The following is a 15,923-nucleotide window of genomic DNA, read 5'->3' as shown; positions in this document are numbered from 1 at the left end:
GGCTCTTGCATTCTTGCCCAAAGACTTTTTGGGATCCTGATTTTGTGGTCCACTATGTTAGCCATTCCTCCCAGTTTCAGATCATTCTAAAGGTTTTTTGTTTTTTTTTTTTTGCAGCATGCTATCTATGTTTTCATTCAAGTCACTGATACACATGTTAGATAGCTCTGGTCCAAAGCCTGACTCCAGGGATGTCCTACTAAAGATATCCCTCTAGTTCTGGAAGGTGTCATGGATCTTTTTGGTAGTCAGGTAGAACCTATGGCTTCCTTCTCAAAGAAATGATTAAAGAAAATGTTCAATTTTAGCTAGAGATTAGTGAAAATAAAGATGTGTTTTTTCCCATCCAAGACTTCAGTTTAAGAACCCCTGATTTAGGCTGATATTTCCCAATTAATGTATATTTTGGGGGTTTGGCCATTCAATGAATTGCAAACCCATCTATCTGTACTGGTCTAGGTATCCATTTCATCCACAAGGATAGTTTAAGAGACTTTATCAAATGTCTGGCTGAAATCCAGATTTTCTATGGCATTCCCCCAATCTACCAGTGTAGTAACCCTATCAGAAAAGGAAATTAGGTTAGGATGGCATGACCTGTTCTTGATAAAGACATGCTGGTGCTTTGTGATCACCACTTTCTTTTCTAATTGTTCACAAACCACCTCTTATAAGACTTTGGGGGGGGGATGGGGAGAAGGGAATCTGAACCTGGGATTTTACTTGATGAAGATCTTCATCTCTTCTCTATCTTCTAGTCTTAGAGAACTGCCTGATATACTAAGAAGCTAAATCCAATCCAATTCAATAAACATTGATTAAGTGCCTATGTGCCAAGCACTGTGCTAAGTGCTATGGGTATATTATTAATAAAAATAAAGATAGTACCTGCCTAAAGGAATTTATACTCAAAGGAGAGAACACACAAAAGCAGAAAAGTACCATTGGGGTATGTATCTTGTTCTGAGAGTTGAAGCTAGGCAGAGTAGCAGATACAAAGTGGAATGAGGGTAAGTGACTCGCCCAGGGTCACACAGAAAATACGTATCAGAACTATGACTTGAACTCAGGTCTTTCTGACTCCAAGACTGACTCTCTATCCACTACGCCATGCTATCTTTTATATAATATGCTGGAGAATTTTGTTGGGAATCAAAATCAAGCTTCCCGGAATATAGTTTGAAGACCCTAACCCCTCTGGAAAGCTGGGATAACATTTATCCATCTCTAATCCTGTTTTGAGTACCCTGAGATCTATTCACCTAATTCTGGTGAATATTGAATTCTATTGAGGGTAGCTGAGTGCTGTTTTATTACTTCCTCACCTTTCCTGATTTTCAGCTTCATGTTCATTTTTTTATTTATCCTTCCAAGAATCTCCATAGAAAATGCAAACAAAATAGGAGCTCAGTCATTCTACCTTCTCTCTATTGTCTTTTAGCATCATCTTACAACTAGTAAGTGTCAGGCCTATTTTGAACTCAGGTCTTCCTGACCCTAGGGCATCTAGGTGGCACAGTGGATAGAGCACTGGGCTTGGAATCAAGACCACTCATTTTTGTGGGTTTCAATCCGGCCTTAGACACTTTCTAGCTGTGTGACACCGGGCAAGTCACTTAACCCTATTTGCCTCAGTTTTCTCATCTGTAAAATAAGCTAGAGAAGAAAATGGCAGACCACTCCAGAATCTCTGCTAAGAAAAACCCCAAATGGAGTCAGGAAGAGTCAAACACAACTGAAACGACTTAACAACAACAATGTCCCCTTTCAAGTCCAGTATTCTAGCCACTAATGGCAGCGATTAGTAGGAGAGTGTCCAGAGGAGGATGACCAGAATGGTGGAAGGTCACAAGGTCATGTGGTACAAAGATCAATTAAAAGAGCTGGGGCACCCAAGCCAGAAGAAGATAAGATTTAGAGGGAACATGATAGCTTTCTTCAAAGCTTTGAAGGGCCATCACATGGACAAGGAGTTAGATTTGATCTCCTTGGCCCCAAGGGGCAGAACTTGTTGGTCCTCACTTGAGTTCTTTTGGCAGAGGGCAGATGACCACCTGTCAGAGACGTTGTCAAGAGAATTCTTGTTCCAGGACAGGTTGGACTAGTTGGCTTCTGAGGTCCCTCCCAACTCTGAGACACTGTGATTCTGTGCAAGATTCAAACAAACCAAATGTGGTTGGACTAATCTTTTGAGACAAACACTACAAAGGAACCGTCCACAAATAATTAAAGAATCCCAGGATCTTGTCAACTAAAAAGAACTTAAATTTCCTCTAGCCTGACCTCTTGACATAGCTTTAATTTTAGTCTTGGAGGAAAAAGCCACTTGATTTATCATAATATTAAAAATAAATAAGTAAGAATATTAACAATATTTACCTCTCGCATGTCTATGATACTTTATAAGCCAGTTTATATCTCATGCTTATACCCCCAAATGATGCCATTAGTAATAGTTGATATTTATATATAACATTATTTTGGGAATAGTTAACATTTTTGTAAAGCACTGAATCCTAACAAAGCACTTATTTTCATTATCACCTCTGGGTCTCACAACTCTTATCTGTATTTGTAGAAGAAGAGACTGAGTTTTAGAGAGATTTAATGCTTACCCTGACTTTACATAGCTAGGGAGGCAACAGAATTGGGGCAGAAGTGCCCAGGTCTCCTATCCTGTGGCTCCATTTTTCTTCTCTGATCTACCCCAGTGTTTATGTAGTTTTTAGTGCTCTTCATAACCACTTAGAGCATCTAGTGAGGAAACTGATTCAGTGCAGCTTCCTTTCCTTCTCCCTATCTTTAATTATGTACTCTCTTTTTGTTTTGTTTTTTGTGGGGCAATGAGGGTTAAGTGACTTGCCCAGGGTCACACAGCTAGTAAGTGTCAAGTGTCTGAGGTCAAATTTGAACTCAGGTACTCCTGAATCCAGGGCCAGTGCCTTTTCCCGCTGCACCACCTAGCTGCCCCTATTATGTACTCTCTTTGCTAGAGGTTTGAATGTTCTGTGGATACAACAGTACTACTGCTAAGGAAAGCTAATCATAGTGGCCAATGACACTAAGTCAAACAATCAGTCAACATTTACTAAGAGCTTACTATGTCCCAGGCACTGTGCTAAGTGGCTAAACCCTGAATGCACCACTCTCTTTTCACTCGGCCATTCAAAAATGAACCAGCCTCTAATCTTAAGGAGTTAATGTTCCACTGGAAAAACAACATATAAGCAAACACAACAATCTATGCAAAGTAGATACAAGATGATGGAAAGGAGGCCACTCACTTGGGGCAGGGGGATGAGTAAAGGTACTTGAAGAAGGTCCTTGTAGAAGGAGGCACTTGAGCTGAGCCTGGAAGGAAGACAGGTATTCCAAGAGGTGGAGATAATGACAGAGGGCATTTCAGGCCTGAGAGACAGGCTGTGCCAAAAGACTGGAGTTGGAAAGATAGAAAATAGTGTGGAGGAACAGTAAGTAGCCAATCTAGTGATCGGCAGCACCCTTTGAAGCACAAGTCGTGAGGTTGTTGGTCCTCTTCAAGAACAAAAGGCGAACAACACCCTCTATACATGGAGTAATAAGCCGGGTGAGAATGTCTATTTCTTGAAAAGCCAGGGCTTACATTCATCTCTGCCAGGATGAATAAGTGTCGGGGTTGGTATTATTGAGGCAAGTTAGTGTTTTGCAAAACAGGGGTTCTGGTGAAGTGCTAGCTGTGCATGAATGCCTGGGGGGTTGGGAGCCATGTGTGTCCTCACCCTCAACAACTGACTTTTCCTGAGTGCCTGTGGTGTGAACAGCACAGTACAGAAAGATTCCCCGCTGCTCACCTCCCAGGGGTCACTCATTTGTTATCTTGCTCCAGGCCTCACATAACCCTTTCTACAGTAAAGAATCCAACTTAGCTACTATGTAAAGGAAGCTGAGCCAGAAAACAACAGAGAACTGCTGAAGAAGAGGCTGTGTGAAACACATGAATGATAGATAGGCAGGTACATGCATCTATAAGTGAAGGACAGAAAACAGCAATTATTAAGTACCTACTATGTGTAAGGTGCTATCCTTAGTGCTTTACAAATAGTATCTCATTTGATTTTCACAACAACCCTGTGAAGCAGATGTTACTATTATCCCCACTTTAAAAAAATGAACAAATTGAGGCAGATTGAGGTTAAGTGACTTGGTCAAAGTCATACAACTAGTGTCTGAGGGCAGATTTGAATTCAGGCCTTCCTGATCTAGGGGCAGCCACCTAGCTCTTAGAGAGGAAACAAAAGAGAACTAGGAAAAAGTAGGGGTTGGGGAAGGAAGCTACTTGTTGTTCAGTCATTTTCAATCTTTCATGACCCTATTTCTGGGTTTTCTTGGCAAAATACTGGAGTGGTTTTGCCATTTCCTTCTCCAGCTCATTTTATAGATGAGGAAACTGAGACAAATGGGGTTAAATTACTTTTCTGGGATCACACAGCTAGTGTGTGAGGTCAAATTTGAACTCAAGTCTTCCTGACTTCTAGGCCTCGCATTCTATCCACTGCTCTAAGCAGCTTGGGGATGAATAACCAAAGGGAATGAGAATAGGAGGAAAAGATAGGTGAAAGATTTGAACAAGAGGTGTGCTGGTTTTTTCTGCCTTGATTTTGTTCAGATTTCAGTGGAGCAAATGAAGGATGTTCCACTCAAAGGTCCTTCCATCTCACCACATTCTCTGCTCCTTTGTCTAGATAAATTTTTTGTACTGAGGCTTTCTCAGGTCAATTATGTTGTTGGGGACAGCAGAGAAAAGATACCTTGCCATAAATCCCAGAGGATGTAAGATAAACTGAACTTTGGAGTTACTTTATCATTCATGCACAGTAGGTAATTTACCTGTATTTGCCTGACAAATAAAGCACTCTCAGGTACCTAACTGTTGATATTGTGAGTTCACTCTAATGGGACTGAGAAAAGAATTGTCAATAATAGAACCAAGACACCAGGGTGACCTGGAGTCATTTAAAAGCTATCAAGTCTTTAGTACATTAAAATCAATCAATAAACATTTATTAAGTGCCTACTACATGCCAGTCACTGTACTAAGTGCTTCTTTGTAAGGAATTTGACATTGTTCCTCCAGCCAAATTAAATGATCTTTGATGATACCCAACTTTCCTTTATTATTCTCATACAATGAATATATTTGTATTTATTTAAGTGTAATAACCCTCTTGAAAGTGGGGGTGGGGAGAGAGATACTAGATTGTTGTATTTTGCTGTGCCCAGTGCATCGGAGTGACTACCTGAGACACTGGGTTAATCATACTTGTTTTGTTATACACTGATGTATACTTGATACTATGTTGTGTAATTACTGATGCCAACCCCATTGTACCTGATTTTGTAAGGGACTACAAAATTCTAAACCCTAGGGAAGCATGTAATGGCCCTTGTGAAACAGGGGACAGGTTCTGCCTCTCCTGCAGGTAGGAGTGACCTACACCTACATAGACTTTTGGAATTTTAAATTTCCCCGGCTGGGGAAACACTATATGTGATTGGGTTTGGCATGTATGAGGTCTACTGGCACAGTGGAGCTTGAGAAGAGGAAGGGCTCAGGTGGAAAGGCAGTGCAGCCAGGGTAGAAGCAGCAGCCATGTCCATTGGGAGAGGGCAGCAGAGCAGAGACTGTTCAATGGGGTGGAAAGCAACTAGGCTCTTCCTGGGAGTGGTCAGTATCATTGCTCATTGCAGGCAAATGAGACCACATCAAGAATTTGGAGGAAGAACCTAAGCAGTAGTGGTGACCAGTGGCTAAGGGATGCTTTCTTTCTCCTCCCCTCTCTCATTTCTCAATTTGTTTAAACAAAACACTGCCCCTCCTGTGTCATATTTTTTCTATTCCCTTGCTGATAGGAGATTGTAAGACTAATTCTCTTTTTGTAAATGAGTTGGTTTCTAAAGTCTTGTGGCATAAAGTTACTTGAGATCGGAGTGTGCATCAGGGTGGGGCAGGGATCGTCCTGATGGGTTTTATATTTCACAGATTCTCTATACTAGCACCCCACAATTCTTTCACGAGGGCAAAAAGACCTCTCTAGGGGTTATCAAGTTACAGTTTTGTTTTATGGATAATCCTATAATTCTAGCAAGAAGAATCCTAAAGCCTGAACTTGGGGGTTCACTTAGATTTCCCCTAAAAGAATAAACTGATAAGCTATGATATACCTGAGTGTTAGCATTGGACCTTGGGACATAACTCCATTCCTTTTACCCAAAGGGAAGGGGGGATATCTAGAAGGGACCAGAGGAGACAGTCTTGCCTCCCAACTGATCAAGCACATATGGTCACTGAGGATTTCAACCCTGCCCTTTTCTGGTTAAGAGTGGAAAGACTTTCTGATTACCCAAATAACAATTCCATCTTGCATATTTCTTTTTAGGACACACCAAAGGAAATGGGGTTGTTTTACAGATTGGCCTTCTCTGAAGTGCTAACCCAGTTGTGGCTCATAGGTGATGCCACCAAGCAGAGGCCAAGCCCTGACAGTTGGAAAAGTCAGTCCACAGACATTTATTAAGCACCTAGTAGGTGCCAAGCATTGTTCTGAGCACTGGGTATACATAGAAGGCAAAAATGATTTCTAGCATAGGATGAGCAGTGGTGCATTTCCAACGGGGACCAGCTGGCTAAGTGTAGAGAGGTTTATCATTGAAAGATTAGCCACCAAGTGATAAATTCTGGTTTTGGCCACAGCAATCCATGAAGATAATAATGATTGATGATGGTGGTGGTGGTGGTGGTGATAGATATTTATGTAGTACTTTAAACAAAAATTTGTGAAGTATATTGAGCCAGACCTATGATTTCATTGGCATAAGGAACTCCCAATGAGGAAGTTCCCCTTCCCTTCCCCAATGCATACTGGTGCATGTTGTATAACTTATAGCCTTAGAGAATTGCCTGGTGCACTGAGATAGGAAGTGACTTTTCTAGGGTCATTTAACCAGGACAAATAAAAGGAGGTCTTCAATCTAGATCTTCCTAACTTTGAGGTCAACTCTCTATGCACTTACTACTCTGAACTAAGTATTTTAGGTATCATTATTCCCATTTAACAGATGAGGAAATTGAGGTTCAAAAACCAAAATAGTAGGCATCTGAGGCAGGATTTCAACCCAGGTCTTCCTGACTCCAAGTCCAGCTATACCATAATACCTTTCAAAATTGTCTTCTGAGGTGTTGAGATATTGTTATTTGTCACTGTGGGAGGGAGTAACTACACTAATAAAGTCATGGAATATTTCTAAATTGGAAAAAATAAGACAAAATCATTTGTCTAGTCTTCTACAGCAAGCTGGTGCCCCAGCCAAGGATGGAACTCCAGTCTCCAAAGAGATTGAGAGAGAACATAAAACAAATGTTTCTTTATCCCAATAGGATAACCATTTCTATATTTTCCCAGCCTGTCTGCTTTCTCCAGTCAGATTATGAGCTCCTCAAGGGCAGACTGGGTCATATCTTCTTGTGTAGTGCTTTGCCTATGGTGGACATTTGATAAATGCTGATGACCCAATATAACTGAGTTTTGGATCTGAAAGAATACCATTCTCAATAGACTAAGGCAGGAGGAAGAGTGATGCATGGGGATGAAACATGGTTTCTTCAGCTTCCTATATCTCCTTGTATGACTGTGTTGAGGGGAAAAGCACCCTGGGCAATCAGGTCAGGGGAAAAAAAAAAGACAGCAGAGTCACAGCTTGGATTTATAGTCAAATTTACTATGGTGTTCACTCAACATTCCACAGTTGCAGAGGGATCATTTACAGACTAACAGCAGGCAGTGCTACAGGGAAGACAAAGGTTGCTCCACATAGGGTGTGTACTTCAGAGAGGCGTGGAGCCTCCACAGGGTGCAAATGAGGGATAACTAGCCAATCCTCATTTCTCTTCTTTCTCAAGGAGGAGGACTGAGAAGTAGGATATAGAGATGCTCTAGATTAGCCATACTCTCCAGGGAAGAAAATAAAAATGCTGTAGTTGGTCAAAAGGTCTTTAAATGGATACATAATGAAGATTCTTGGCTGCAATTTTCCTTTCTCTGTGAAAAAAACAGTGCTCATCTCCAATCAGCATATTCACTGAAATGAATTCACTTAATACATTTAAACTTTGGAATTTATAATGATTAAAAAAAACAACAACCCCTAGCCCCATATTTGATTCTACTTGGCACATGTATCATTTGCTGTAAAAATGTATGCTGCTTCTTTAAGAAATCAATTAAAAAAGCACAGCACCCTAGGCCATTTTGAGTTAGGCAGCAGGAAGTCATATTCTCTATTATCCTCTAATGCTAAAAGCATGCATAATTTCTATGGGAAGTTTTCACAGACAGAAAAGGGGACACTTGCATTACAAATGGATTCAGAGAATGGTACAAAAGAACTTTTTCTCTCTGAAGGGGTTTTCTGATGCAGGCACTGGTATAATAAGGGGGTCTTCTCGGATATGGGCATCACAGTATGCCAGTAGGTCCGCTGCAGCCTTGGAGACCTGTAAGGAAAACGAGATGAAAAAATTTATTAGGATAGGTACACTGCATATGATCAAATGATAATTTCCATTTCTATAGCACTTTAGGGTTGTAAAATGTTTTCCTCATTACAACCCTGTGAGGTAGGCAGTGCAACCATTAGGATACCCATTTTGTAGAATGCAAGTCAAGGAAAGAAGCTTTGTTAAATTCCTACTCTGTGCCATGCACTGTGTTAAGTATTGGATATATAAATCAAAGCAGAAAGAAAGACAGTCCCTGCCCCAAAGGACCTCATATTCTAATGGGAAGCTCTTCACTTTTCTGGCATGGCGCTGGAAGACTGTCCAGGTTTCACAGGCATATAAGAGTGCCATGCCAGGAAATTGAACAGTGCTTCCATTTGGATTGTCTTAGGAAGATTCTAAAGATCACTTGGCAAGAAGACTTCTCTTGAGCTGAACTGCTAAGCATTCAAACTCTACCGCAGGGAGCACAACTCCAATGGGCTGGCCACATTGTTCAAAGGCCAAGCGTACATTTGACTAAAAGACTTTTTTTTTTTTTTTACATAGAACTCACACAAGGCAAGCCTTCACACGGAGGTCAGAAGAAATGATATAAAGACATTCTCAAAATCTCCGAAGAACTTTGTTATCGATTGGGAGACACGGGAGACACTGGCACAAGACTGCCCAGCATGGTGTGCCAGCATCAAAGAAGGCGCTGTGCTCTATGAGCACAGCAGAATTGCAATAGCTCAAAAGAAATATGAGGTGTGCAAATTTAGAGACATCTCCATCCCAAATGTTCAGACTATTTGAGTCTGATTGGTGGTATTCCGAGCTCACACTGTTCTGATCAGTCAGTCAGACACATGATACTTTGACCCCAATTTTATGATGTCATTTTAGTCCTCTTCCAGTACCAAGGACAAGGACCATGACTACTCTAATAGGGGAAGACAACACACAAAAGGGGGAGGAGGGTGAAGTTGCTAGTGCAGGGGAATGCTATTGAAGTCAGAAGCAGAGGAAGAAGAAACAGTGGCAATCTAGCAAGAGGCAGTAGATATCTATACATAATAAAGAAGAAAGCTAAATTGTGGGGATACCCATCAATCGGGGAATGGCTAAACAAGTTGTGGTTAATGATTGTGATGGAATAAGACTGTGCTATAAGAAATGATGAGCTTGGGGACAGCTAGGTGGCACAGTGGATAAAGTATCAGCCCTGGATTCAGGAGGACCTGAATTCAAATCTTGCCTCGGACACTTGACACTTACTAGCTGTGTGACCCTGAGCAAGTCACTTAACCCTCATTGCCCCACAAAAAAAAACAAAGAAAAAAGAAATATTGAGCCTGATAATCTTAGAAAACATGGATAGACTTGCATGGAATAATGAAGGGTAAAATGAGCAGAACCAAGAGAATGTTGTATAAAGTAATAGCAGTATTGTTTTAAGAACAACTTTGAATGAATAAGTCATTTTGATGATCATAAACACCCAAATTAACTACAAAGGACATATGAAGAAAGGTGCTATCTGCATCCAGAGAAAGAACTGATACATAGTAAAAAGTATAGAATTATTTTACATATATATATATGTATATATATATATATATACACACACATATTTGTGTGTAATGATAGTCATGTCTAGGACAGGGTCAGGGATGAGGGAAGGAAAAAAGAAAAAAGAAATTTACATGATAACTTTATTATTATTAAAATGAATAAAAAAAATAATAAATAAAATAAAATGAATAGCAAGTTGTACATAATAGATTTGCAGTTTCACATGCAACCATCTTTTAAAAAAATTATACTATGATATGGAAATGCTTGTTTTATTCCATAAATTAAAAATAAAATGAATAAAAATGGTTTTAAAAAGCCGTTTGCTTTTTTTTTGTTGTTTGTTTTTTGTGTGGTAATGAGGGTTAAGTGACTTGCCCAGGGTTACACAACTAGTAAGTGTCAAGTGTCTGAGGTCACATTTGAACTCAAGTCCTCCTGAATCCAGGGCTAGTGCTTTATCCACTGTGCCACCTAGCTGCCCCTAAAAAGCTGTTTTCAAGGCTAGACAGTACACATGCCAACCTGACATGATACACGCTCTAAAACATGCTTATAAGATATCTAATCCCCTCCTGTCTCTTCTCGGAGCTCTCCCCATCAATCATCCTCTTTCTCTAATCTTCATTCTCTTTTTACCCATGGGCTCTTTCCCTGTTGCCTCCAATCATGCCAGATCTCCTCAATTCTTAATAAAAACAACACAAAACAAAACACACAAAAATCTCTTCTAGAATCTGCCATCTTTTCAAGCTATCATTCTGCTGCTGGAGCTGATTTTTCCACAAAGAAAAGCAGACATTATGGCATATATAGAAAATATGATTCAGCTAGAAGACTTGAGGAAGGAATATTTTTAAGTAAGATATGCTTACAATAGTTCTATGAATATTCAGGCCAATGTGACGATTAAAAGGTTTGAGACATAGTTTCTGGGTAATTTAATAATTTCATTAATAAGGCCAGCAGGTTTTTTTTTGCTCTTTTTAAATTTTATTTTCCAGTTACATGTAAGGGTACTTTTCAACATTCATTTTCACAAGATTTAGAGTTCCAAATTTTTCTCCCTCCCTCCCTCCCTTTCCTCCCCCTCCACAAGATTTCAACCAGGTTATATATGCACAATCCACAAGTGTTCTTTTTATCAGTTCTTTCTATAGGGGTGCATAATAAGCTTCCTCATTAGTTCCTTGGGATTGTCTTGGATCATTGCATTGTTGAGAGTAGTTAAGTCATTCACAATTGCTCATTGAACAATACTAGGCCAGCAGGTTTTTAATAAAAGGATGGTCATTTGGCCATCTCTCTTAGATCAAAGACCCCTAATGTTAGTGAGGTCACAGTTTATATGCCCTTCTAAGAAATGTTACTGAGGGGTGCCTTCTCAACTCTGATTGGTTAAAACAATGGATGTGGGCTATGTTGGAGTGTGACTTGGGTCATTCAAATCTTGGTCAAAGAGACATCAATTTACATATCACCTGTCTTGATAACAGGGAGGATCAACACTTTCCCTGTTTGAGCAAACACAAGGAGCAGGAATATACTCTCTAGCCCAGATTTAGAATTTTTTTACTGTCTGATTAGATCATGGCCTGGATAAATCTCTAAGAGAGATTTCCCACACTGGTTGGTTTCTAGATGAGGAAACAGAAAAGGGGATAAGCCTTTGTCCTAATACAATAATTAATTAGTGAATATGAGAGAAATAATAATTTCTCACACTTCACTATCTGCCCTGTCACTGCCTCCAAAGGCCTTCCAGGCTTTACCTATAGACTGTGGGCACTGTCATTTGACTTACTGACGTAACGTTAGGACCTCTGGTGCTTGCTATCTGCGTGTTGCTGAGTCCTTAAGATTTCTAAACCTTTCCAGGTGTCCTTTAATTGAACACTTTAAAAATGTGATGTCTTCCCCAATTAGAGTATCATCTCCCAGAGAGCTGAGCCTATTTAGATTTTTCTATTTGTATTTCCAGGGCTTAAAATAGTGCTTAAAATAAGCAATTAATAAATACTTTTTCATGTATTCATTCCATGCCTTTCTCTTCCCGTTCATAGTCAAATTCATAGATCAATCTGTCTATAGCGATGGTTTCCATATCTTCAAGCCCCTGTAGAATGGCTTCCAATATTACCACTTGAGTGAAAATGCTTTCTCCAAGGTTACCAATAATCTCTAAAGTACAGAATTCAAGGGTCTTTTCTCAGTCTTCATCTTTTATGACTTCTCTGTAGCACTTGAAACTGTCTTTCCTGTGTTTTCACTATGCTATTCTTTCTGGTTCTCCACTTATCTGGCTACTCCTTCTTAGCCCCCTTGCTATATTACTGTTCATGTCCCATGCCGTGTGTGTGTGTGTGTATATACTCCAATATTCTATTCTGGGCCCTCTTCTCTATATATACTTTCTCTTGGTGATCTCATCAGCCACCTTAGATTCAATGACCAGTTCTGTGCAGGTTATATACGGAACCATCACCCCTCTCCTAAGTTTCAGGCTTGCAACATCAATTGGCTATTGGGCATTTCCATCCAGATAACTCACAGGAATCTCAAACTCAATAGGTCCAGCACAAAACTCTTATCTTTCTCCTGATACATATTTCCTCCATCTGCTCATCACACCGCCATCCTTCCAAACACTCAGGTTTGCAATCTTACTCACCATTGATCATTCCCTCTACCATGATCAAGAACCACATCTCATCGATTCTACTTTCACATCTCTTTTCTGAATTAGTGTGATCTTCTAATTCATCTCCCTGTTCTAGTCTATTTTCTCTCCGAACCATCTTCCACACAGTTGCCAAGTTGATATTTCTAAAGTGTAAGTTTGAATATCTCTTCTCTCCTTAAGATGCTTCAGTGGCTTCCTATCCCCTTTAATATAAACTGCAAACTCCTCTATTCAGAATTTTTTTTTGCAGGGCAATGAGGGTTAAGTGACTTGCTCAGGGTCACACAGCTTGCTGCCCCCCTCTATTCAGAATTTAAAGCCCTTCACAATCTGGTGCTAGCCTCCTTTTCAAATTTTCCTCTTCCTTCATTCTATGTTAGATTTAAACGTAATATTCTATTTCCCATCTCTGTGTCTTTTCTCTAATATAAAGTTCTCAACCCCCTCACCACCACCTCTTAGTCTCCATGTCTACCCTCAGTGCTCACTTCAAATCATACCTTTAAGTTTGAGCCCATATTCCCCAGGGATAGAGGATATGTAAAGGGAATAGTGTACCCCTGATTTGGGGAATGCTTTGTAACTTTTGTCCTTGCTATCCTTTTCAGATAATTGGCTTTTTAATTAATGACTACTTGGTCGATATTGGGGGGAGGCAGCATACTGGAATGGCAGTTTGTGAGAAATATTAGAAGCTATAAACCCGGGGCAGCTAGGTGGCGCAGTGGATAGAGCACTGGCCCTGGAGTCAGGAGGACCTGAGTTCAAATCCGACATCAGACACTTGACACTAACTAGCTGTGTGACCTTGGGCAAGTCACTTAACCCCAATTGCCTCACCAAAAGAAAAAAGAAAAAGGAAAAAAAAGAAGCTATAAACCCTCATGGTTCCCCCTAGAATCTTGAGGGGATGATTAATCATTTACTCTTTGGGAACCCTGCCCATCAGTGTGAGTAAGGGAGTAGGGGAGTGGGGAGAGGGAAGGGTGCTATAAAAGTCTAAAAAGATGGGAAAGGTGAGAAGAGGCCAGGTTGTGAAGAACCTTAAATACAAGAGGATTTTATAGTTGATCTTGGAGGTGTCAGTAAGATACTAGAGTTTATTGAGGTGGGTGCGTGGGTGGATGATATAGTTAAACCTGTACTTTAGAAAAAAAAAACCTCGGAAGTTGTGTGGAAAACAGATTGGAGTGAGGGAAGACTTGAGGAAGGGAGAACAAGTAGGATGTTATTGCAATGCTCTCTCTCTCTCTCTGTCTCTGTCTCTCTGTGTCTCTCTTTCTCTGTTTCTGTCAGTGTCTGTGTCTCTGTTTCTGTCTCTCTCTCCCCTCCTCTCTGTCTCTGTCTCTTTCTCCCCTCTCCATTTTCAGTTCTGCTTTGGAACAAGATACCACAAGATGCAATCTGGTGTTCCTTGACCTCCTCCCCTTTCCAGCTTCCTCTTGTGTGTTTTCTTCCCCAACTAGATTATAAGCAGCTTGAGGTCAGAGACTGTCTTTCTTTTTCTTATTTGTATTCCTTGTACTTAGTGCAGTGTCTGGCACATAGTAGGTGCTTAATAAACGTATACTGTCCAATAGTCTAGGTAAGAGGTGATTAAGATTTGCGTTTGGGTGATGGCCATGAGAATGGAAGGAGGTCCATTATAGAGACTTCCTTCGAGTTTTGCTCCTTAGATGAGGCCTCTCCTGATTCCTCCCCCTCTCCCAAATTACTTTGAATTCACTTTATGTAGACCTAGGCCTGCTTCATTTTTATCTTTCTAACCCCCATGCCTAGTGCAGTGGTTGGTGCATAGTAGGAGCTTAACAAATAAATGGCTGTTAAATTGAATAGAGCTGGAAGGAATCTCAGAAGGCATTTTGGTTGAGCCCCATAAGTTCAGGCAAAGGAGATCTTATTTCATCTTACGAATGAGATTTGGACAGTGGGGGCTCTAAGGATTGAAATTCAGACTAGAGGGTCAGAACCTCTTTTCTGCTCTCTAACTAATAATAAAGTGTGGATAGGATTTATTAAGGATAGGAATTATTAAGAGCTCCTGGATTCTATTTCCTCCACTCTGGAGGGAGACAGATGAGAATGGCTATTCATTTCTTTACAAGTCTGGATGACCACCTTTCAGAAATCTTGTAGGAAGGATTCCTTTTTAGGTATGGATTGGACTTGATGACTTCTAAGGCCCTTTCTGGCCCTGAGGTTCTGTGACTCTGTGATCCTGACTCCAGCCCTCTCTATACATCCATATATATATAGGTATAGGTATATATACACATATATGAGTGTATACCTATATATGCATTGTATTAAAATATTCATATATACATAGAAGTTGCTGTTGGTCCAATACATAGAATATGGGCCTTGAATTCAGGAAGATCTGAGTTCAAATCTGAATGCAGATAGTTACTATGTGACCTTGGGTAACTCATTTAACCTCTGAATGCCTCAACCTCTCATCTGCAAAATGGGGATAACAATAGCACTTACCTCACAGGGTTGTTGGGTCTTCAAAAGAGATACCATATGTAAAGTGCTCTCCAAACCTCAAAGCCCTTAAAAATGTTAGCTATTATTGTTAATATATATTTAAGTTAGAAGTTGTATGGTTTTACATTCAGCAGGTCAAAGGCAGCTAGAGGGTTTTGTTTGTTTTCTTATTTCCCCAAATGCACCAATAGATACCTAACACCTTTTGAATATATTAATCATGAATAATGGAGAGAAGGATTTGTCCAGGCTTGGGAAGAATTTCCTTAGTGCATGTGTTGGAAGGATGAGGTTCTCCTCATATACCAGTCATTCTAGAGGGGCAGGGTGGCCAAACAGGCATCCCTAGTTTATTGTTGGTGATATAAAAATCCACTATGAATACTAATGTAGCTAGACAATTGATCTCCAGCAATAAAACCATTTTTTAAAAAAGCACTAGCTGGAATCACCAAGCTCTCATGTGAAAGGATCCCTTTGCTCTTCTTGGAAGAAAATACCCATCAGGGGACTTGCCTTATACCAGCAGAAGAACACGAAGGCTTACAAAAGAGAAAGACTAATAACTAGGTAATAGAGGCTAGTGTTTCATTGATGGCATGCTGTAAATTTCCCTCCTATTTCCCCCACTGTTCCCACCAGTAATGGGGCCTCCAC

At 40.3% G+C, this 15,923-nt stretch overlaps 1 protein-coding gene across 1 annotated transcript in view; it reads right to left on the bottom strand.

The window, feature by feature from the left end:
- Positions 1–7,740: 7,740 nt before the first annotated feature.
- Positions 7,741–15,923, bottom strand: part of GNG4 (G protein subunit gamma 4) — an 86,021-nt gene continuing 77,838 nt past the window's right edge. The window contains exon 4 of the mRNA XM_044004007.1: positions 7,741–8,530. Within this exon, the coding sequence (XP_043859942.1) occupies positions 8,402–8,530 (129 nt within the window). The 3' untranslated portion in view covers positions 7,741–8,401. The remainder of the gene's footprint in view (positions 8,531–15,923) is intronic.

This window comes from Dromiciops gliroides, chromosome 4 (genome assembly GCF_019393635.1).
Source record: "Dromiciops gliroides isolate mDroGli1 chromosome 4, mDroGli1.pri, whole genome shotgun sequence".
NCBI lineage: Eukaryota > Metazoa > Chordata > Mammalia > Microbiotheria > Microbiotheriidae > Dromiciops > Dromiciops gliroides.
Note: the sequence above shows the minus strand (reverse complement) of the source record. Positions and strands in the feature narration are given on the sequence as shown.